The 24,471-nt window shown below is 44.6% G+C and overlaps 1 protein-coding gene across 2 annotated transcripts in view; it reads right to left on the reverse strand.

Moving 5' to 3' along the window:
- The window catches only part of KLF3 (KLF transcription factor 3), a 34,445-nt gene extending 12,815 nt beyond the window's left edge, over positions 1–21,630 (reverse strand). The window contains exons 1-2 of one of the 2 annotated variants that reach the window (XM_027054819.2): positions 21,374–21,630; positions 6,659–6,754 (exon numbers count right to left, since the gene is read on the reverse strand). In XM_027054819.2, coding sequence (XP_026910620.1) covers positions 6,659–6,715 — 57 coding nt within the window. In that variant the 5' untranslated portion in view covers positions 6,716–6,754; positions 21,374–21,630. Of the gene's footprint in view, positions 1–6,658; positions 6,755–11,942; positions 13,444–21,373 lie in introns of those variants that run through there. The other variant, XM_015076951.3, reaches the window with a different exon arrangement.
- Between the last annotated feature and the right edge of the window lie 2,841 nt (positions 21,631–24,471).

Here is a 24,471-nt window from a genome sequence, read left to right on the forward strand (position 1 = left end):
AAGTTCCGTGTTGGGGTTCACCAACAACCAGCCAAGCCAATGAACCTCGTTGCTTTGCTGATGGGGCTTCTGGGTCGGCAGGAAATGCTCTCCATCCTTCACCTCAGCAGGGCATTTACAGTCTCACGACACACTTGTGTATAATACGGAGAAACAGCTGCACAGTAGTACCTTTGCGGGCGGGGGGCTTTAGTGGTGACCAACCGTGACTAGAGTGACCACAGTCCTGGTTTTCCCGGGATGGTCTGTGGTCTGGTTTTAGCAGTAATAGCCCTACATCCCAGGAGACATTGCAGTCTCAGGCAATCAGGATGGTCAGTCATCCTCCCCACCTATATTTTGAAGGTCACCCACCACAGCGTAATCATATCCATGGCCCCAACGCATTCAATGGTCTTATTCCAACAGTTTGAATGAAGCTGAAGGTGACCTGATTTCCAAATCTGTGCGTGACACAGAACTATAAGAAACAGCTAATATGACACAAACAAGGTCCCGTGATGCTTGAAGTGACTTTGACTTGCACACAAACCAAGGCCCAGTGTCTGCACCTCTATACCTTGCTACCACCTCATCAAAAGAGGATGATCAATGGTCTGTTTCCTCCAAAAAACTAAGGTCTGTCTTACAATTGACCTAATTTATCTTTAAATACCTTTCTCTCTTATGGATTCAGAATAATGGAATATTACCAACTTTAAATACAAATCAATCTTAATCATTGCATACTATGGGTGTGGTCCTTGGCCAGGGAATTCACTAGAGTTACTTTTTAAAAAAATGTTTTTTAAAGTTTATCTATTGATATTTTGAGAGAGAGAGAGAGAGAGAGCACCAGCTGGGGAGGGACACAGAGAGAGAGAATCCCAAGCAGGCTCCACACCATCAGTGCAGAGCCTGACACAGGGCTCAATCTCATGAACCATGAGATCACTGCCTGAGCTGAGATCAAGAGTCAGACACTTAAGCGACTGAGCCACCCAGGCACCCCTACAAGAATTACTTCTATTCCTTAACTAAACTTGAAAAAAAGTCTTTGTTGTTGGATGCTTTTTAAAAAATTAAACTCAATATAAGCTATTTCCTTTACTTGTAGGTATTTTAGGGAAGCTGAAATTTTTAGTGATAACATGTCAAGTCCATCTGCAGAAAACTACTTGTATTTGAATATTGTATAGTGAAAGTGATCAGCAACATGCTATGCCTCTCTTCCAGCTCTAAAAGCCTATACATTCCAGATTCTGAGGCAGTACCAGCTCATGACGCAACCAAGAAAACCCACCAATGGAGCTTAAATGCATGATAAATTTCTGGGCTACCCCAGTCCCACAGTGGCCACTATTGTGAGTAATAAATAATTGTGGGTCAGCAGTGGTGTTTTTTGTTTTTTGTTTTTTTTAACTGGGATTACTACCGAGATCACATCCTTTCCTTTCTGGGACTCCACAAGTGAAATCTCCACCTGGCTATGCATCAGAATCCCCAGAGCTGCTTCTAAAACTCCCTTCTCCTGGGCAGCATGGGACCTGGCAGTATTTATCTTTATCTGCTTTTGAAGTCATTTTCTCATCGTTAAGATTATGTGTTTTGTTCTTTTGTCCCTTCTTTATCCCTGCCAACGCAATCTCTGTAATCTCGTAGAGCAATGATTCTTGCAGTATGGTGCACGTCTCCCTGGGGGTACCAAAGATACTTCAAGAATACACAAAAAATACACAGTGCTTTACAATGGTTACGTGTTTATTTAAATGCGCAAGAAAAAAAAACTTTTTTTTACAGTAGTGATATAAACTTCCTTTTCAGAAAAAATTTATTACGTTAAAAAAGCAATTCTACAAAAAAGAGGGCAAGAAAAATTACTAAATATTAGAAGTGCAGGTGCCACGAGGATATGGCAAAACTTGTCAAGGTGACATTGAACACCCGTATCCTAGGAGGTCGTGAGGTTAAAATTAAAATTGGATTCAATGAGATAAGGAGCTTAACACACACTGTGGTGCTCGAAGTCCCTTCTCTTTCTAGACAAGGAGTTGCACTATAATGGATTTGAACTTCCCAATCAGGGCTTCTCAAACTTTACTGTGCACGAAGTCACCAGACGATCTTGTTAAAATGCAGATTCTGAATTTCTGGGGAGTGGCCCTAGGTGCATAGACCCCTTTTGAACAGCACGGCTGTAAATGATAAAGAGATACAGAATAAAACCACTGATTTCTAGTATGAAAATTTGGTAAATCATTCAAATACAATTTAGAAGGGGAAAGAATTTTCACTGATAATACTGCTTGAAAACAAGGATGTGGAAGGATATACAATCAGGAAATGCAAAATATGTAAGTGGTTGTCTTTAAAGACAGCTTTGAGTTAGGTATCAAGAATCAAAAGGGGAAAGGATCAAAAGGGTTCTTTAGAACCAGGCACACATAAGTCTACCAAAGGTGAGAGACCCAAACATGCAGCCATAATAATATTAAATACATTTACATTTAAATATTAAAATAAAGAACGTTAAGAGGCACAGATTCACTAACAGAAAAAAAAAAAAGAAAAGAAAACAAATTCTAGTATGTACAATAAGGGTTTGAAGACATAATTAAATACAGGGGGGAAACGATTTCTTCTGGTTCTCAAGGTTAACATGCCTTCTATAAATCTCAAAAGGGCAAAAGTTCTGGTGCTAGAAACAAAAATTTAGGAAGTGGAAAGCATTTTCCCAATTGTTTCTACTCACCAAAATGTAGCTGCTCCCATATTTTCAGCCCTATTCTTCAAAGACCTCCCTATGACCTAGATTTTAATGCCAAGTTATTGGCAGTTAAATAGAAAGCAAAATGAGGACACACTTTTATTGCTGTCATTGCTGGGTTTTTTCTAACTGTGAGGTGAGTTTAAGGAAAGTAGGAATTTAGAACCTGGGAGATTTGCAAATTTAATAATATTCTCAGGTTTCTCAAGCCATAAAAAAAAAAGAGAAAGCCATACATAAAGCCCAGGTTTAGAAACATGATGCACATTTCTGCTGAGTATGCTCTCCAGTGAATGCCCCCCCACTCCGTCCCCCATTCCAATGTGATGGGCGGTGTTTGCAAGGCTATGGGGCCAAAAGGAGGAGGGTACACATTTGGATACACAACAGAGTACACAATTAACTATCTCCAGTCTGACTGCCTTGTAAAAGGGTTAAGAAATGTGGTTTCTCAAACCATCTCACTAGAAAATTCCTTAGCAATGTTCATCAGAACCTTCTATAGGACGTATGTGCTTTAGTTATTTGGGTGGAGCACACAAGCTACTACAATCAGCCTGCAGCAATCTGGTTCTCCACAGCCTAAGGACCCATCCAGGGCTTGCTGTGGGTGTGTGCCTTAACTGAGTACACCCTGGTAATAGTTGCTTCTGCTCTGTTCCAGACCTTTCCAGTCTTCTAACAAAGCAGTGCAAATAAGTGCCGCACTAGCACCAAATCCAAATAGGAGGCAAGTGCTGATGAAGTAGAAAAGGCTCCTCTGGCCACTGATGGACACCCAATGCCCCGGTGCAGACTGCTCACCCAAGGATGCCTGATATGCTGGAGCAGAGCAGCCTGCAGACCAGACTCTGGCAAGGGTCTCTAGGACCTTCTGGCCTTCACTAGGGGTGGCCGTGGGTTGTACTTTCTGAGTTGTAACTGACATTCACGTGTTCAAGCCGCACACCACATGTAATTCATTTGAGGATCGCTTCCTCTCATTAGAATGAGAGATGAGGGTCTGGCATGGGTGCTCACCAAACACTTGATGAATGAATGAAGTGAATTAATGCACCCTCTGAGCAAGTTTTTACTACTGTCAAGACTAAGGAAAGTATCAGTTCTTTTGATTCTCCAAAATAATGATTTTAATTGTGACGGGGATAAAGGCACAGGGTTTGGATGATTTTTCAAAGCTATCACTGTACTTAAGTGAGAATTTCAGTCATTTCTTGTTTTATGGGGAATGGTTTTGGTGAGTTTTCCATCCCAAGACAGTTTAAGTGGATGGGGTGACTGCATGAAACATGGATGGAGTCTCTATTTCACTGCTCATTCATATGAAAAAAAAGAGTGAACATCCGTGACAGGGCAATGGCAAGTCAAAGGAATCTTCATACCAAGGGTGGGGTTCCCAGTGCAAGAAGGCGTGGTGCGTGTATAAACAGACACTCTGGAAACAGCAAATGTCATACCCTTCTATGCAAACAAAAGTAGAAAGCTCTCTTTCTACCAGGCTCAGAAAAGTCATGTGTTTCTGTTGGAACAGAACAGAGGCACTACTGATTTTAAGTACTTCTCAACCTGGAAGGAGTCTGTTAGAGGGACAATTTTCATTACAAGAAAAAAACAAAAAACAAAAAACAAACAAACAAAACCAAAACACTTCCTTTCTTCAAAACTAATCTTCCTATAGGGTGTAGCAAAATGCCAAATAGGTAATCAGCCTTCAGGTCAAAGGTGGAATTAAAAAAAAAAAAAAAAAGGAATAAAGGAATAATAAATTAGGTTTAGCACACTCCACCTACAGAGGCAGGAGAGATAAAATTTGAAGATTCCAGAGTGGAAACAAAAGCTTTTTATTTAACTTTGTTAACTAAAATAATAACAACATCCCACTCCCCAAATGTTTCCACTAACTGAGGTTTTGCTGAAGCAGGAAAAAGAAATTTCATTGTAAGGACTGACACTAACTTTTGGTGAAATGATCTAATTAAATTCTCTAAGTGCTAGCTGAAAGTTGAAAACTAGAGACCATTAATTGCAAATTTCCTTCTACATATTTTAACTTCATATATTTATATAAGTTACAGCATTATAACTGTTACTTCAAATTCATTTTATTTCCTTTTTTTTCAGTCAAGTGCATTTCCTTACACTTAATTATATCACACCAACTTAGCAATGTGGATCTTCATTTGAGCTTTAAATTGGCTCTTGAGCCATATTTTCATGCTTGATTAAAAGCATGGGAAGTATACTGAATATTAAATGCATCAAAGATGGTTCTGCATCATTTATAAAATTAATCATCTTCTCCAGTACTAAAAACCTATTCATATTTCAAGGATATAATTAATAGGGAAATTTTACACCTCAATTTTCCTCCAATGTGATCATGCAATAGTTTGGTGTAAGGGGTTGATGAATACGGGGACAGCACGAAATAACATCAGAAGTCAATTTACTTTTTTGATTAATGAAGTTCTTACTGCTCGGTTATTATCACATTCAGACACTTGGTTATCCAGTTATCATGCTGGAATGTAAATGTTATTTCCTTAAAGCCACTTGGACCTAACTTTTCATTGTACACAGTGGTAAACACTTCACTGGCTTAGTAATATCCATGGCAACTCAGTTCCAAGGGCCTCCGAGTGACCCCTGTGTCTTGTATAAACATTTTTGGCAGAAGCCTCGGCAGCCGATGCATAAGGATGATCTAATTTTGCAAGCGTGTCATTACCAACCTTCAGATACACAACGCAGGCCAAGTTTTTCCCCTTGTGACCATTTTCCAAGCCATGGAAGAAAAGAGCAAGGCACAGTGGGAGCACTGTCTTGTTACTTCATATTCACTCAACCAGATCACCGTAGGTGGACGCCACCCCCTGACTCGAAGTCCTTGGACCCCTTTCTGTCCTTGTCCGTGCCCCATGTTCACAGCACCAGGGCTGTACCTACGGAAACACCTGGCCAAACTCCTAGCCACCTGCGGGCAGAAGCATCTAGATGGGCCGGGCCCACAGAGGGCTAGCTTGGCACAAAGGTGTTGAAAGACACACGGAACAAGATTCCCTCCCAGCCAGACTCTCCCAAGTGGAAAGGAATCCCGTTCTCCCCGCCAAGTTCTCTCCTTCGCTAGCTTCTCCTCAGCCATCTCATACAGTCACAGCTCAGCATAGCTGCTGTCATAGGTTTTTAAGCAAATCTTTTTATTCTGAATGCATTTACATGCAGGAATGAGGACTTTTTTTTTTTTAGGTTTCATCTTTTTAAATCAGCTCTGTGAAGGACATGCTGAACGCCAAATGAGACAAACTGGAATATTTTTTTTCTTCCTGTATTAAAAAAAGGACATTCACAAACATTTTAAAGAAAATCTTCTTTCTATATAATTGGGGTGATCTTCAATTAAAAACAAAAACAAACCTCAAAATAATCATGTTCTTGATGCAGATTTCTTATAAAAGTACATTCGAAAATTGCTTCCTAACCATGATAAACATTGAGTACAGGATTTTTCTTCTTTTTTAATGTCCCCAGATCCACATTAATTTTTAAAAATCAGTCTGGCTGAACATTTTTTGGCTGAAACCAATAATCCCGAGAGCCCAAACTAAAAAGCTGGTAACTGAGGAGTTTCTGTAAGTCTACTTCTGTCATGACCAGATTCGCCTATGACCCAAGTTCGGTGCGATCACACCCTGAGGAGCGTTGGGCACAGGTCTTGAGATGTGGATCTCATTTATACAAGGGCGCACGGTTGCTGGGGGGTATTTGCTCCACTTACTCCCTGAGGCTTTGAGAAAAGTTTGTTCACCAAATGCCTGTCAAGTGATGAGTAACTTTAAGGAATAACACAACACACAATAATGTTCTTGCCACTTGGAATAGATAAGAAGAGGTGTTCAATTTTGGAAAACTTACCACGGAGACAGGGTCCATGGCCTCTTGCTTGACAGGGACTGGGTCAAACATGAGCATTCTCTTAGTTAAGCTTTCTAGGGTGCTCTGGTGTTTGGCCTAGAAAACAAAACAAGGTGTCCAAATAAATCCCAAGGTTACCTTAATATAAACCAGTAAAAATAAAACGTAATATTCCTCAAGCCCCCTCTCTGCTCCTTCCTCTCCCCTAGCCCCGGAATGGCTGGAATTTATTTTCCTTACCTATGAAAGATGCCATTTTACATAATTAAAACCAGATTCCATGGTCATAAGTAGATGAGAGCCAACTGGCATTTCTAACTCAAATACATAAACCCTGACATTTCTGGAACAATACGTACAGCCCCTTCTGAGCAACAAAGCTTGCTTAAGACTGCTGTACAACTCAACAGAAGTTCACATCACATATGAATGTGAAACATTTTTGCTTATGTTCATTACAGAAAACTCAAGAAAAAAACAAGACAACCAAAAGAAAACCTAGAACCAATCATCATTGATATCTTTGTTTTTATCCTTCCAAACTCTCTTTTTAAAAGGATTGTAATATGCATGCTCATAATTTCACTTGACAACTGACTGGGCAAATATTTTTCTGTAAGTGTGGTTCCATACCATCAAATTCCGTGTGCCACTGTGCGAACAGATCAGGTTATTTATATTATCCCTTTCTGTTGGGCAGTTAGCTTGCTTCTAAATTTTCGCCATTATGGATGGCAGTGTCTTCATACTCATGTCCTGCACATTCTTAAATGGGGTAAATTTTACGTAGGGGAATTCTTGGATGAGAAGCACGTGTATTTTCCAAACCATTTGATGTATCATCCAGGAAAACTGCTCTACTATTCCCACAGATAAAATAGAACCCATTTCCCAACATGCCCACCTGCAATGTGTATTACCACTTAAAAAAATAAAAACTGCTAGTTTGTTTCAAAATGGCAAACTATTTATATTCGAAATTGATGTGATTATTCAAGTTGAATCTTCTCCATCTTTATGTAGCACCTGTATGTCTCCTCGAGTGAAATGCCTATATTCAGGTCTCGAGCCGCCCCCCCCAGCCCCCCTGCCCATTGTTTTCTAAGCACGTTTCACACATGAAGACTGTTAGTCTGTATTCACTCCAATTCCTCATTAGGAAATAAGCCAATCTTTAGCCTGATGTAAAGGAAATGTCCATCTTAATCTTGTCTGGCCTTCCTCTTCTCTTCTACTGTTATGCTCCTATTATCCCTTCCCTCCTGTGTTCTGTACGGGTTCACTTCGGCAGTAATCGACATCAAGCCAACCCCTTCCCCACAAGACAAGATATTCAGTCTGCTCAACATACAACTGCATTCCATAGCTTTTGGAATCACTGCCTGGCTACTACCCAGATCTTCAACAACCTGCTTCAGGCACCTACTATTCAAATTTGGTTTAAGGGTTCAGAGCTTTGGTTAAAGGCAAGATCTTTATTGGACCACTTTGGTTCGGGTTGAAAAGTGAATTAAGTTCCGGACTGCATTCTACCTGAAAAAGCTGCAGAAGTCTCTAGTTCTAGGTTACTTCCTGTATTTCCGTGTTAAAACTCCCCATTCCCACCCCAACTTCCACGACAGCGGTCCTGTAGTGCGTCATATCCATGCACGCTGCGTTATATACTAAGAAACCTTCACGTACAATTATAAAAGTAATACTGTGCATTCTTAGTGCTCCCTTGCTCTGTTGAAGAAACACTGTTCTGGGTCTCATGACAACACGTGAGTCTCATCGTTAACTCAACATAAGGCTCTGACTTCGAATTTTATTTTCCTGCATCACAGTATGTATTATAATCTGTGAACACAATTTGATACCAGGCTGCTCAAATCAATGGTGCTAATACCCTCTTATGTGTGCCAGCAAAAACAAACCCCAACAGCCAGTGAAAAATGGATGATTTCATAATGAAGGATGAAAACCGCTTTTGTGTCTTAGGATCTATTATTAACCAGTTCCCAGCCTCGCAGCTGCAGAGATGGATAGGGTTCTAAGAATCGCTGTCCAGTGCCTTGCAGTGGAAACAAAGGATGTGAGATCTCCTGCTTGCATCAATGAGGTCAGGTAATTCAGCAGCCCTGACCCTTGGCTGGCCACCCCTCCCCCAAGCCTTTTAAATTTAATTTACTCTTAGGGATTCATCCACTCTACTAGAGGGTATCTCGATGAGAATCCTTCTAAATAAAAGCACTCTTCTTCTCAGGTGCACAGTGAAAAAGCCCTGTTCTCCGGATTCAAGCAGGAGTTGTGCCTGAGACCTGACACAGGACTTAGACCCACCATAGGACAACCCTTCTCCCATGTTAAAATGTAGATGACCCCTCCTTTACCTGTAATGTTTTAGGAAGATCAAATGAAATTTAAAGCAAAACATAACTCTTTGTGCTGTGAATAGTTTCTACCAACAAATACGTACACAGGTTTTGGATACACATGCTGTATACGTGATACTAAATCTGTTGGTTCCAACTTCTGGAGCAATGCCAAGTATTTGCCTCTTTGCTAAGAGACCTAGCCTTAGAGATCCGTCCCCTCCACCCTTAAAAAAACTCACACTGAATTTAGTTCAAAAGTGACTAGCTAGGCAGCTACATCCTGCCTGAGGTCACATGAGACCTTGTCACTTCCCAGCTGTACTATGGCAATAGCTTCCCAGCACGTGCACGCCTCAGGGTACCTTACCCTCTTGACTACCAGCTAAGAGCACACAAAGGCATCAGGAGATGGACTCTGGGTCAAATTCTAATGCCACCATTTAGCTCATAAAGCCTTTAATGACGTTTCCTACTGCCCACGGCAGTGACGACTAAATCCATTTAGAAGTGAATGACACATTAGCCTACTATATCTCTTATCATTTCAAGACATTATACAAATCACTGGCATTTTCAATTTTTACCTTTTATCTAAATTTAAGGAAATTAATGCTTCATGAGACTTGTAATCATGAGAAAAAAGTTTCGCAGAAAGCATGTGCCCTAAGGAAACTGGTTTATCTAATTAAAAAATAATTGTAAAGGTATGCTTATTTGTTCAGAACTGTACCTCAAGAGTAACTCAATCGCCGGCCAAGGGCTATTTCTCATTATAGAAGTATTTCAGCTAGTAAATGAAAAATGAGTGGTAGAATTAGAATATCTCATTTTGAAACTCCTAGCTGACCAAGGCATCGCTGGACAATAAAAATCTGTGCAGAATTCGAGTATCACTGCAAACAGAAGGAAACTCACTCACCATTCCATCTACATGTCTAACTAACACTCTGCTCCCAATTTGGTTGTTTCTAAAATGACTGACCATACTTTCAGTGGTAGCTACAGGATATGGAACAAGAGAAGGTGAGGGACACACAAAGAAAATGGAACACTCTGAACTGTTCACAAGACAGCCCTTCCTGGGAGGGGCGGTGGGATGGGACAACTTCACACAAATCTCTGTGCCAATTTTTAAATGTATTACTTCTATAATTAAAACTTTTAATAGAAACAAGAGAGGGAAGCTAAGCTAGAAAGAAACCAAATTTAGGAAGAGAATCAAACACATTAACACAAATCGGGCTTCTGTTTATTGATTTTCAGGAAAACTTATACTTTGTAACTACTGTGCCTATCTCTGAAGAGACCACTTTTGCTACTGGCATTGACCTTGTCTTTGGATTTTGGTCTAGAATCGGAAGAATGACTGCAATGTCTCCAAGGTGCATTCCGTAGAACTGAGAAGTAGTTTATGCACTGAAAGAATTAGAACTTAGTGGCTTTTGTTACACATGGGCACCTCATGTACCAGGGATACAGCCCTCCTTAGAAAAGAAGGCTAAGTAAAACGCAAATGCTGTAGGAAATCTAGTTCACCAACACTGACCGCAGTCTTAAGTAGAACCAGTAGGTGGCGCACTACAACAGGTATTAGAGGCCAAGGACGAAGGAAGTAAAATGAGTTTGCCAACCTCAGGGTCTTTAAACCTAGTGGGTTTTAAGCAGGCCCAGGAATTCTGGTAACCATTTTATGTAGGTATCCCAGAGATGAGGAGCCCCAAATGTGGTTCTGTTTTTTTCTAACAACTATTTTCCAATCATTAATACATTTCCATCTTAGTTGTATTTAACTTGCCAAAATCATTTTCCATAACTGGAACAATGTCATCTTCCCTGTTTTATTTTGCTGGGAAGGGCTGATACAACTGCATTTTCTCCCAAAAGGAAGAAAAAGATTTCCCTTCACTCTCTCTACTTACGCTTTGGACTCTTCAGAAGTCAAAATAAGGGCCAGATTTTTGCCAAAATGAAAGAATGTGTGATTTATGTATTTAAAAGCTTTGGTGAATCCATTTACATAGTTTCAGAAGCAATATAGTTCCATCTCACAGTCCTATCCAGTCCACCACCACCCCCCTACCCGACAGTTGCTTTACGAGGGTACAAATGAGGGACAGAGCTTAGAAACAAACATAGCCCTTAATGTAAGAGGTAGCTATGATGTCACCAAACTTCCTTTGAAAGTAGCTTGTCTAGAAGCTAGAGCAAGTTTTATTATAAAAACAATCTTATAAGTGATTGCCCCTTCCTTAGAAGCATGACAGAGACATAGAGAGAATGTGTGTGTGTGTCTGAAGCGAAGTTTCTTGTGATATAGCAAGATTTGCTTCTGACATTCTCCCTTCTGGGGCACTTTCCATATCTCTTTCCTCAGATCCTCAAAGGGTCCCTGCATTTTCCTACGTGGCTTGTTTGTAGTAATCTTTGTTTCCCAGCTGACCTCAGCAAGGTGTAGGGAGAAAAACAGTGAGACCAAAGCGAGACACCATCTGCAAGCACCTTAACTCTCCCGGAGTTTGGATGTAAAAGAGGAAGTGCACCGCCTTCCCTCACCCTTTACTCCCCAAAGGAACTGCAGGGGATAAAAGAAAAAAAAACCCAAAAATTGTGTGTGTGTGTGTGTGTGTGTGTGTGTGTGTAATTCTTGATCAGGAGAAGAAAAAGGGCAGGCAGGCATCCTTGCAGCTGAAGTTCCTCTCAAAAGAAACACTTCTTTCTTCACTTCTGTACCCAAACTCTTCCATAGTTCCGGAAGAGTCAGATATTTAATGGCAGTGGCCCTGGCCAGGAGTACAGGGGGCCAGGCAACAGATGTGAGAAAGCATTTTTAAGTTGGAGGCTCCTTCCAGAACAGCCAGATGCTGGCACCTTCCTGGAAATGCCCCCCCCCACCCCTATTTTCATATTCCTGGTTGAGTTTCACCTACCTTTGTCTTCTATTGTTGGTTTGAAAGGAAAAAATTCCATGGAGTGTTTCTAAATCTTTGCCCCTCACAAATTAGATTTAGCTATTCTGCATCAAAATGTTTTGTAAATGGGAAAGAAGTTAATTATTTAGTTTTAGATTAAATATAATGATCCAGTGAGCAAACAATCCGCCCTCTCTCCTCTCTCTGCTAACAAGCCACCCAATTTTACTTTCCTGCCTCCACCCATTTGCTCCACCCTATGGAGCGTTGCCAAGGCGAGTTCGACTTGTCCAAACAGGACATGGCTTCAGATAAGATTCTGTCCACACCCTGTACTTCGGAAAGACCGAGTGAAGCAATTGATTTTGCATGTAAATAGGGACAGGTGCAAAGGTAACAACCAAGCAAAATCCCTACACATTTCTAGACCGAGGCCCGGCGAAGCAGGGGTGGGAGCTGGGAAACCCAAACCCATATCCTTCAGGTAAACTCTCAAGTTCAAGGCTACCTGGTTAGTAGCATTCCACACCTTTCTTAAAGAAATTTTCTCGCAAATGCAAATCATTCTGCCTACTAAGGTTACACAGCTGTTTTCCTTCTTTATGCTCTCAGACAATTCTGTGTTTTAGTTTACTGAAAAATGCCCATGATGTGTAATAATCAATCCTTCAGTGTACGTATCTTACGAGGCTAGGCTCAGCCCTCACAATTCTCTTCTGTGAAGCGTTATATAATCAAACCCAGACGGGCTGCGTGAGGCCACACTGCCTCCCACTGGTGCCCTATCACTGGACACCCACCCCACTCTACCCCAAGGGGCCTCCACCCATGGGGCCCCACCCGGGAGGCAGTGGGAGGCTGGGAGGGGCCAGCTGGCTCCCGTCAGCAGCCAGTTCCTGGAAATTCCGGCCTGAGCAGGGATGGCTGGAACCTTAAAAATAACCAGAAAGAATTGTCAGGGTGGTGGTAATTCCCTCAGCTCCTGAGGAGCCTCCATTAAAAATTTTACCTCTCAGAGCCACCAAGCCTCTGGATGTGAAACCGTGAGCTAATACTGCCCTTAAGCTTCAAAAGTAAACAAAAGAGAAGAGAGGAAGGCATTTCGAACCACTGCTATGTGAGAGAATTAATTCAACATGTCCCCAACCCAAATCCTCCTTCTCCTTGCTCCTGCCTCAGAAAGGCTGCTTGCAGCCCCCCACCCACCCCACCCCCCAACCCATTTGCGTTATTTTCTGGTCATTCACCATGGAAACCTAGAGGTCATCTTTCAAGTCTTCTTCCTCACCAACTTGTCTTTCCATTCCCTACTACTGCCACTGGGAGCCAGGCCCTCAGTGCCTCAAGACTGTGTTACTGGATTTTCCCTCCACTGGTCTCCCCACCGCGACCCTTGGTCCCTCCAATTCGTCCTGATCTTGCTACTTGCTCCTGACAGTTCTCAAAGCCCTCTTCTCACCCAAGCTCACAAACCTTCCTCCAAAGGGACCCCCAGGGCGTGCAGAGTGGGTCCAGGCGCCCATGCTCCGCACCCCCTTTCTAACCGGCTGCCCCCCACTCCCCCCCTGCTCAAAGCGCCCCTCACGCTGGCGACCCCGTTCCCCCCACCCCCGTGCCTTTGTTCATTTTTGGCCCTGATGCTGGGCAACCAGTGTGGAATGCCCCGTCCCCTTCCGGCTTATCTAAATCCTCCTAATTCTTCAAAGACCAGCTCAAGGCCCTCCCCACGCAGTGCAGCAGGCTGACTGCGCCCCGGCTGATCTGAGGCCACCCCTTCTTACCTAGATGGGCGGGTCTTTTAAACGGTTTGTCTCTCGACCACCACCTGGATTGGGAGCACCTGAAGGACAGGAGTGCCTTACATTTCCTTAGTGGCAAATGGGCGCCCCCCTCCCAAGTCCTCAGAGGAGGTGAGGCTTGCTCACTAGTTTTCTGGCAGGCCTGAGGAATGGCTCTAAGAGCACTCAGCCCGTAGTAGGACCTCCACGGCCTTTGCTTTTCCTTTTGCCCTTGAGAACACTTGAAATTTCCCCCTACATACGTAACAGGGGTTAGAGGGCCTAACCTGAAAGGAAACTTGTTAAACCAAACTTTCTTAGAAAATGTTACGGCTCCTACCCTTGACTTGACTGTTAGGGGTCCTCTAGAGACCTTATTAGTATCATCCTCCAATTATTTTGTATTACCTACCCAGGGAGATCTTCTAAACAAATCGAGTGTCACGGTCTCTCATCCTCTGTTTTAAAACCTAGAATAGAAGAGGCGGGAAGAAAAAGAAAGAGGAAAAAAAAAAAGAGGGAGGGAAGAGGCAATATTGCGTGAGGAGGGAGGGGGAAGGAGAGAGAGTTTGTAGGTTTTTTAAGGATACTTCTATTGACCAAGGAAAGCAAGGGGCTAGGTGATGTCACAGGTTTCCTGCCATCACAGGATGATCACCATCTTCATGACTGAATCTCCAGGTGCTGTTCTTTACATGGACTGTGTCACTGAGTGCCTATCAGGTGGGTGGGTACTATTTTCCCATTACTTCTGAGAACAACGGAACAGAGAGGTAAAGCAATCTGCCCGTGGTCATACAGCTGCTAAGTTGTACAGCCAGGATTTGAACCCTAAACAGTCTGACTTCAAAACTGGTGAACTTGGCACTCTACTCTGCTCCCTCCCCAGGCAGAGGACAACATTACACCACAAACAGCGATCATGGGCTAGCGATTCCTTCGAACACATCTGTCCACAGGGGATGTGGAATGCAGGGACCCAGTAGTTATAGTAGTGGCGACTCAACTCCTCTCAACCGGCCCCTGCTGCTGACCCAGTGTCTTAGTGTGCACGCTTGGACACAAGATCAAAAGACACATTCTGAAGGCCCCAAACTAGGCTATTATTCTTCCTAGCCAGTGCACCTGCAATTGGTCCATAAAACTGCTTGGAAAAAAACTGGCAGCTTTACCCAAGTAAATACGGAAACCATCATAATAGCTGTACAAAGGCGGAAGGGTCAGGCCCTCACCCCCATTTTAGGAATGAGGAAATGGAGGAACAGGGGTGAAATGACTCGCCCAAATTTGCAGAGCTGGTTGGAGCTGTAGCCAAGACCAGAAACGCATCTGCCTGCAGACCCAGGGCGCTTTCTGCTCTGCTTCAGAGTCTGGGCCATGGGAAGGGTTTTTTTAAGCAGTCATCTCACACTGGGGTCACTCCCCGGGTAACAGAGGGTATGGGATGTGTGCAGTGCCTGCTGGCCCAGGTTAGGCAGTGCCGTGGGGAGGTTCCAGAGGGTAATTAAGATTTCAAAATGCCTTTTCAGGTTAGATCACTCGGGACTTACTCCATCCTGTGGCATAACTAATAATAATGACTGCACATAATTTGAGATTAGCCCTAATGAGTACGTGCTCAATAAATACTTATGAGATGAATAAATGAATGGATGTCAAACTACCCTTCTTACACGTGAGGATAAAAAGAAGGGCAAGGGCCTTGCAACGATTGTGTACCAGGTACCATACTAGTGAAACTTGCCAGGGGCCAGTGAAGCTAGCTAGCCTGAAGATCATCTTCTAAAACCTAAAACGCAAAGTTAGTGTGAAAAGTTTGGGAGGCTCGGGAGAGGAAAAACTTCCTTGTTTGGAGAAAGGAGCAGAATAGGAACTTGAAGTTGGTAAGGAAAGTAGTTTTAGGGTGCAAAACTTTGGAAGGTATAAAGCACAAGAAGAGCTGAAGGAGTGGATTTCAGTGATTAGACCGAAGCACAGAGGTTAGTAGACAGAAGGTGTACAGGCCAAAGGAGAAAAAACCCACAGTTCATTCACAGGTCGCTCTCCAGGGTAGAATGCACTGCCCTCAGTGTCCACTTGATCTCTTATGTCTAGATTTGGCCAAACTCCACTGATCTGGATTGAGACTAGCCCCAGGCCATCCCTGGAGATCCCCAAGCCTTCCAGAGATTGGTAACCCCCTTAAGCATGTCCCAGGCTAAGCTGGGCTCTCTTGAGAGTCCTCTGGGTCAGGGGGCTACCTTGGAAAGCACCCCCTTCCTAAAATTCAGGGTAAGAGTTAGACCCAGGTTTGTTCGGAATGCATGGGCTGAAGGGCCACTTAACTTGCCACATTCGGTCTCCAGCTCCCCTTAATAATTAGATGGAGGAAATGATAATGTATTCAGCCTGCCAGCACAATAGAAGGAGTTTCAAAAAGCTCCAGGAACCTGTTTTGCTAGAAAATGAACTCTACTATTGAACACCCTGACCAAGGGATACAAATATACGGATCCTAATATATATATTTTTTTAATGTTCCATTGAACTGGTAGGTAACATTCCAGAAAAAGCACAGATCCAATTAAAAGGATACTTTTGCTTTGGGAGAAAACAGTCCCAGTTAGGGTGCAGAACTGTGTCTATAGCATAGTGTCTCTTTTTCATTACTACCAAATTTCAAGGAAGGAGAGTTGGGGGGGCGGGGGGCAAAGCTACCTCCTTTAGACAATGCTCTCCCTTATCAGGGCAGACTGCTGTCTGGTTTCCTGTCTCGAGCTCTGGCATTACCGCTTCAGATGAGAACTGGGGTCTAAGAAAGGGACAGATCAGGCTTGAAAATGAGAATGCTAAAAAGCACCACAATCCTCCTGCAATTCACTCTAAGATGAATTTCGACCAGAACATTACACATTAGCAAACCAGATAGCAATGGTTTTATGCCTCTAGGGATTTTTTTTTTTTGAAACCTAGAACCAGTAAATATGAAGCACTTCAGAAAGAAACCCAATTTCCAGAATAATGTAATTCCTAGTATTTCAAGGAAAAGGATGCGTATATTTATTTTTTCTTAAACACAACTGGTGTGAAAAAACAGAGTAAGAAGTACGACCTAAGAAAGCTGTTCTTTACAGCAAAAATATTGACTTGGAAATATTAAGAAGGCAAGCATCTAAAGGGGAGATGGAAATAAAATTGAATTAAATTAGGAATAATGATTTGCATGGTCAAGAAATGAAATGATTATTCCCATTTTTTCCTTTTGTAATTACAGTAACTATCAACTGGTATAATTTTTCCAAATTGTTCAGCTTAGTACTTAAAAGCTTGCAAAGTTTTTTTCTTTTTTTCCTGATAAAATACATTAGACCCTAATCATGTCTATTAGCCAAACTCCTCCCTTTTTTCCCCAAAATGGGGAGGCAAGAATGAAGCTGGAATAAGCCAAATAAAAATTGTCTGCTTAAATCTAGTTGCATTGTTAACAGCTTTGGAACTAAAATTGAAAAAGGTGCTTCAATTTGGGTTACTTACAAATTTTGGTTTAAAGGCCTCTTATGCTACAAGTCAACTTAATATTTCAAGTTCGCTTCTCCCAAAAGAGAAAGAAAAATCTTATTGAAAGCTTCCAAAACTCCCATCTTTTTTCAAGGAAGGTCATCAGTAGCCTTCTATTTGATTCTAGTAGCTTTCCTAACATCATATTATATATTTCCCTTCATACGTAAAGAAAGAATGCAGTGGCATGTGAAGTTAAAAACCAAAGTACTATTAACATCAATTTTGGGGAGGATAGGGTCTGATTTGCTGCCTTAGCAATTCTGAATTAATTCCATTAGAGAACATTGTAGATAATTCCTTTAGATGTTATAAGAAAACCCAAAAGTAAGTTTAAAAAGAAACCTGCAGGTTAGTTTTCTTATCCAACTACTTCTTTAAAACTTAGTTTCTGAAGAACCCACAGAAAAATTTAGTAGGTTTTGAAGAGTTAACCCAGAAATGTGTTCTCCCGCAACTGACAGAATATACAAAAAAAAAAAAAAAGTGGGATTATGAGAAAGTTGGCGTTGTAAAACAGTAAAAACAAGAGTGTTTTCCTTCTGTTTTCAAAATATAAGATTAAACTTTTCCAAACTATCATTAAAATGAATTTCTCATTTCCAGTTCTCCCTTTCTCTGGGCTTTTTATTCTTCAAACAGGCCGGAGATCAGATGTAGAATACATCTTTGTCCTTAGGAAAATTATCCTAGCACTTATAGCTTTGTCTTTAAAAGAAATGATCCTGGGACTTTCTCAATATATCTTATGTTTTGTTTCAACACTTTTTCTAAAAGCCTAGTCTGCCAAGACAGCTTGGACTCTCCATCCAGTGAAGCCTCCTCTGCCTAGAGCTCCAGTGTTCCCTTGCGAACAAGGGTGGGCCACATCCTTCAGAGAACAGCTAGGTCGTCTAAACTCTTAGGTGGTAATTCCCCCTCCAAAATTGACAGCTTCAGGGCAAAATGCCCATCTCCAAACAAACAGCCACCCACCTCAAAACAAGAAATGAAAAACAAATGCAACCTCCTTCAGATTTCTGGCGGATCTGTACACAAACGTCTCCAAATCGCAATCTGGCCATGATAAATGTAAAAAGGTACAAGTATTTATTCACTCATAGAAACACACTGGAGCAAAGGGTATATGTAAAAAGGTTAACTGACTCCTCATTATGACATAACACAGGGCTCTTAAGCAATCATAAGTGTGTAGAGACATGATAACTCCCTGGGTGGGGATCGGGAGTTTAGGGGCAGGGACCATGGCCTGGTCTGGGCTACTGATCTACCAGAAAACAGCCTGAAACAGGAAAGAGCACACATATGCCACTTGGAATGTATGACGCAAACCCCAGCCTTGAAACAAAGAACAGGAAACAGCTCTGCTGGCTGTACTGGAGAGCAAGCACAGAGAAACATTTAGCCGGCCCTCCCTGACCCTATATTCATGAGCAGCTGGAGTTTTTTAAGACAACAACAGGGGGGTGGAGGTGTTTGTTCTATGGGTGTGAATAATAACACCAGCTTTATACAGGGGACCTGCCCTATTTACAAATAGGAGCTTCCACATATAGTAAACATCATAAGTGAACATGTGATTTTATCAGATTCAGGCAGCAGAGACCTTCCTAATTAACACCAGCCTCCCTTCCAATTTCTTTTGTCTCTTTCTCCCCCATCCCAATGGCTGGTCCCTAGCCATGATCAAATTCTGGGTTGGGGTAATGATTACTGTTCAGTCTCAGCATCATGAGGAAAATGAAGACAGCACTATTAAGAATTCAGATGACAACTGGGTTATCCCACATAACTGAAAATTGAACCAGTTTTAAGTGTCCCTTAGCTACGGAACTAAATTCCTAGACACAGTGGGATATCTAAAATCACCCCAAAATTTTACCATATTTTTCAACTGCATAGTTAGAAACCTATCTGCACACAGCTGCACATCTGTTCTCCATGTACACACACTGAAAGAAATTCACCTTTTGAGAATATGATTCTGCTCCTGACATTTCATTTAACCCAAAAGTGTTACACAATCTGTACAACAGAGTATTGATTTTTATAAGATATCCTAAAATGTCTACTTTCCTTTAGGTATATTTAAGGTAGTAAAATCCATTTATAGTCTTGTCCCCATTATTATGTCTATTCTGTTACTTAGCCAGGGCTGTTCAACTCAGGTTTCCATTATCAGAGATTTAAGAATCTGTGTGTAGACAAAACTACAGGTAAAAAAAAGAAAGAAAGAAAAAAAAAAGGCATCACTGTGCCCATAGCAACCAGAAGATTGGGTTTTAATTTAGAAACTTTGCAGTGAAAAAACAATAGCATGTTTTATATCTGACAAGATTTTGTGGTCTTAGCAGCTACTTTGCTTTGTTATTCACACTAAGATTTTTACACTTGCATTCTCCTTCATGAAAGCCAACTGTTCCTTAAAGTCTATCTTTACTGAACCTACAATAGTACATTAGGCTGTTTTCTTCTAATACTTCTGCTGCAGACCCCACTGACTGTAGAAATTGAGATATCAGCTTCTCTAGGGAGTTTAATCAAACATCTCATTTCAGATTTCTGTTAACAGGCTCAGGTCAACTAACATACTCCATGATTCAAGCCAGGAGAAACTCATTTGTCCACTCTCTCTTTAAAAAAACAGTAATTTGCCAAATTTTGGAGATGTTAACGTTATCAGATTGTTTTGTTCTCTAAAAGCAAGTCTTCCCTCCGGTTAGGTGGATTATCATCCAGATGGATTTCTTATAAAAATGCTGCTCAAATTCATACAGAAAACACTAAAAAAAAAAAAAAAAAAAAAAAAAGTACAAAAGTGTCCAGTGGAAAAACCTATAATGAACAACTGCCCTGTTCCCCTACTAGATTTTGCCTAATAATTAGATACTAAATGTAAATGAAATCAGAATACCATTAATACACTTCTCCCCAAATACCAGACTCTCATGAGAATTTAATCAATATATTTAAAGTATCTTAGGTGATGCTAGTGAAAAAATACATTCTGAGCTAGTAAAAAATCCAGTATAAAATGTTTATTTTAGTGAAATCCAAGAAGGTGTGCAATTTCCAATTTCCGTTTAACCTGACTTATTAAAAATAAGTCCAGTTTACATGTTCTCCATCTATTATTACTGTGTATTGCTGTAAGATTTAAAGCAGAAGATTCTCCCTGATATCTGCCAAAGAAGCTATGGCAATTCCAAGTATTATCTGCCATCTCCAAGAAAGCCACTCTGAAATGTTTAGTAAATCCCAAGGGTCCAGGTCCAGGGATCAGTCTCCGTCCCCACACGGCTTGAGTCCCTAACGCTGCAGGCAGTTGCTTAAGGCGCTCTCCGCCTCCAGCCTCGCTGCAATCCTTGCTCCAGGCACTGCGGCAGGTTCTCTCTGTGCCCCCGAGGAGGACTCTCCAAACCCGGCCAGCTCTTTTCTCCTGCCCCCGAGGATCCAGACGCCCTGGCAGCTCTTGGGCTCCAGGATCGAGAATGGGATGCTGCCTTCAGTCCCAATGGCCCCAAGTTTCTTCCCAGAGGCCCCGGGAGGCTGCTCCAAGTTTTGCTCCGGCGGGCGAGCGGTCGCGCGCCCCGTCCGAAGAGGGGGGCGGCGGGGGGCGGGGTGGGGAGGGCATGGGAGCGGGGGGTGGGGGACCCGGAGGGGGAGGAGCAGGAGTGCGCGGCCTCCGCGCTACCTTTCTCCAAACAACGTTGCCACACGCGGAGAGCACTGAGATTTCTGAGGCTTTGGAGGGAATCGCGGGCGGGCGGGCGGGCGGCAGCCGGGGGACCACACAGGTGAGCCCCCGCCCGTGCCCTCGCCGGGGCCGCGGCGGGTGCCGCGGGTCTCGGTCCCCCACACCGCGGGATCCGCACGGTGGCTCCCTCGAATCCCACACTTTAAACCGCTGAACCCGGGGTCCCCCCTCCCCTCCCCTCGCCTCTCCCTCCGTCCCCACCCCCGGCTTCGAGGAGCTGTTGCACTTTCCCAAGCCCACAGGCGCCCCCACCCCCGCGCTGCACCCCCCAGCCCATTCACTGCGGGCCCCCCCCCAGGGAAAAAACGAGACCGGACGAACCCAAACGGGCGACAGCAGGAGTCGGGGCGAGGAAAGGTGAGGGAGAGGGGACTTACTTTTCGAGGCGCGGTGCTGAGCGCTGCAGACGAGAAATAAAGGCCCGAATCCGATCTGCCTTGAGCCCCGCGAATGCAGTAATGTCAGCGCGCCAGCCCGGGCGGCTGTGGCGGTGGCGGCCGCAGGGCACAGGGACGGGGACGGGCGCGCGTGCGGCAGGCGCTCGCGCTGCGCTCCGGCTCGGGCCCCGGCTCCGCGCGGCTCCGCTCCTGGCTCCCCTCTGGCTCCTGGCACCAACTCCGGGCAGTCACATGACGCCGGCGCCGCTCGCTCTGTGAGCCTCCCGGGGCTGGCGGGGTAAGTAGAGGCTGGGACCCGGGGTGGGAGGGTCAGGGAGGGGAGAGGGAGCCGCCGCGGCCGCCCGGGCTGGGCGGGTCCCCACCCACTTGGGTGGAGGCAGCCGCCGGAGGGGTCGGCCGAGTCACTCGCGCAAACACGCACCCCGCCCTGCGCCCTTCCCCCGCCACCCCCGCCTCCCGCGCCGCCTCCGCCCCGCCCCGCCCAGTCACCCGGGGACGGCCTGACAGACACTCATTATTCCCCCGAGCCGGGCGCCGCCCCGCCGGCCCAACCTGTCCGGCGAGGCGCGGCGCGGCCGAGGGGCTGGGCGTGAGCGGCGCGGCCCCCGCCCCGGAGCCTCCGCCCTCTGTCCCCCCGCTCCCCGCCCCCCGCCCGGCCCGGCCCCGCGCCCCCGCCCCGGACTCCCCGCCCGCGCCCCCTCCCTGCGCCCTGCGCCCTCGGTTCCCCGCCCGCCGGGGACCCGCCGCCTCGCCGCCGCCCCAGCCCGGGGGGAAGGAAGGGCGGCGCTGCCCGCTCCGGGCGTCACCGGGCTGCAGCCCGCTGCGCCGCTTCCAAAACACACAGCCGGGCGCGCGGGCCAGCCGAGGCGGGGAACCCGGGTGGCCGGGCCATCAATCAGCCGGCTCCGGCGGGAAGGGCGGCCCCGGGCGCGGCGGGAAGGGCTGGGCCCCACGGCCAGCGCGGCCCCTCCTGGGTCGAGTGCGTGCAACTCTCTTAAAGAAAAAGCAGAAAAAGGCACCGGTGGTGAAGGAGCGCGGGGGTGGGGGTGGGGGGGGGGTCTGGGCGGATTCGGGGCCGAAGAGCGGCGTGGAAGGGGAGGGCAGTGGGGATGACTTAAACCCTAACATGGTCCCGAGTTTCCAAGGTCATTCGACACACTGTTAGAGCGCTCTTTCTTTGTATCCGGGTTGCCTGGTCCCCTCGTCGCCCGCCCCGGAGAGGGGCGGCCCGGGTGGCATCCCCCGCCCCCTAGGACTTCTTTGAAGGCCCGGAGACCCCTGAGGCAAACTTCCCACGGGCCGGGCTTGCCACTGGAGCGAAAAGGCAACCGGTAGCAGCGGTATTTGCTCAGCCAGGCCTGCCTGAAAACTTGGCAAACTCCGGTCCGGATCCTCCCGCCCGGAGGGAGAACTCGGGGCCAGCCGAGGGCTCGGCCCGGCGACCTTTTATTTCACGTAGCTTCCCTGGGACCCAGTGCGAGCTAGCTTGGTGCGCGGCGGCGGAAACGCTGCTTTCTGTCCTAGCCAGGACCCTGGGAGAACTTGGTGCAGCTTAGTCCCCGAGTTTAATGCGTTTTGAATTTCTTTTAAACAGTATTAATGTAATAAAGAATGCAATAAAAAGAACAAAGGACAAATTGGTTCAATTGTTTTAGTCCTGTGTAATGTTTAAAAACGCCCTGCTTCAGTGTATGGCTTGTTATTGCTTCAAGATGTTTTAAAGGCCCTTTAAGTTCACCATTCTCACTTTGATGCTTCATCCAGGCATGGTACTACTTAAAACTTAGAGATACAGTATTTACCGAGCCCCATCATGCAGCTACGCAGTATTATAAAATTAGTACTGGGTAACCTCAAGTAGTGAAATTGCATGTTATAAAAAAATGCACCTAAGAGACCGCGTGGAGAACACGCAGAACTGACCCTGGTTCGTGTGCCATCCTGCTGTCCCATAAGTTTATTTATTTATTTTATTTTATGTTTATTTTTTAAAATACTTTTTGAGAGAGCAAGCGCCCACGCCCGACTGGGGGAGGCACAGAGAAAGAGGTAGGGAGAGAATCCTAAGCAGGCTCCCCCGCTGTTACCTTGGAGACCCTGAGGTTGGGCTCCATCTCACCAACCATGAGGTCATGACCTGAGAGCGGAAGGAAATCAAGAGTCCCACACTTAACCGACTGAGCCACCCAGGTGCCTCAAGATTAATCTTTACATGTAAGGGAATGAGGAGGTGTTTTTTTTTTTTTTTTTTTAATGAATAAAGGACAAATGTAAGAAAATAAGTTGGGTTCATGTCAATTACTAATTGCAATTCATTGATCACTGACATCATTAAATGTTTGATTGGATGGCTTAGATTTGTATTGGGTGGAAAACCGTATTAGTGATGACCCATGAAATCGCTTTGTCTTTCAGTGTCTGGCTCATCGCAGGGGCTCAAAGAATACAGGCTTTGCTCAAAGGACAAAGTGGTGAAAACCTGAAGCACATAAACCATGTTTTTTACGTGGTTCGTGTGGGTGTGGACCCAAAGGAGAGGACTGAAATAGGTCTGAGAAAAGTGTGATCCAAGATAAGTAGGGAGTGTCTTCAATATGAAGGTGGGGGAGGGAGGAGAAAAGTCATAAAAAAGTTCAATTAATGAACATACTGTGTTCAGTGCCCTGGGGGAGACAGCTGAAACACAACTTGTACAAAAATGAAGGATCCAGTGAAGGAGACTGCCACCTGTCCAGGTATTGCCTGAAGTCATCCTTGACTCCTCCCTTCCCTTTGTGGGTTAGAGCCTAGTCATTCACTCAACCCTGGACCTCCTCAGTCACTCCCCACTCCTTGACCACCACTCTGGTCCAGCCTATTGCCACTGTGTCTTGTTGGTCATCCTGTTTGTAGTGGGGCTGAAGTATGGGGAAGGGTTTGGAGCAAAGCAATAAGAATGCTTTTTCTAAAATGCAAACCTAAACGTGTCCATCTCTTCGTTACATTCACTCCGGATAAAGTCCAAGGGTTTACTACTCATGCTGACCTTGCCTCCATCTATCTTTGTAGACTCATCTCTTCCTAGTTATTCCCCACCC

This window comes from Acinonyx jubatus, chromosome B1 (genome assembly GCF_027475565.1).
Source record: "Acinonyx jubatus isolate Ajub_Pintada_27869175 chromosome B1, VMU_Ajub_asm_v1.0, whole genome shotgun sequence".
Classification (NCBI taxonomy): domain Eukaryota; kingdom Metazoa; phylum Chordata; class Mammalia; order Carnivora; family Felidae; genus Acinonyx; species Acinonyx jubatus.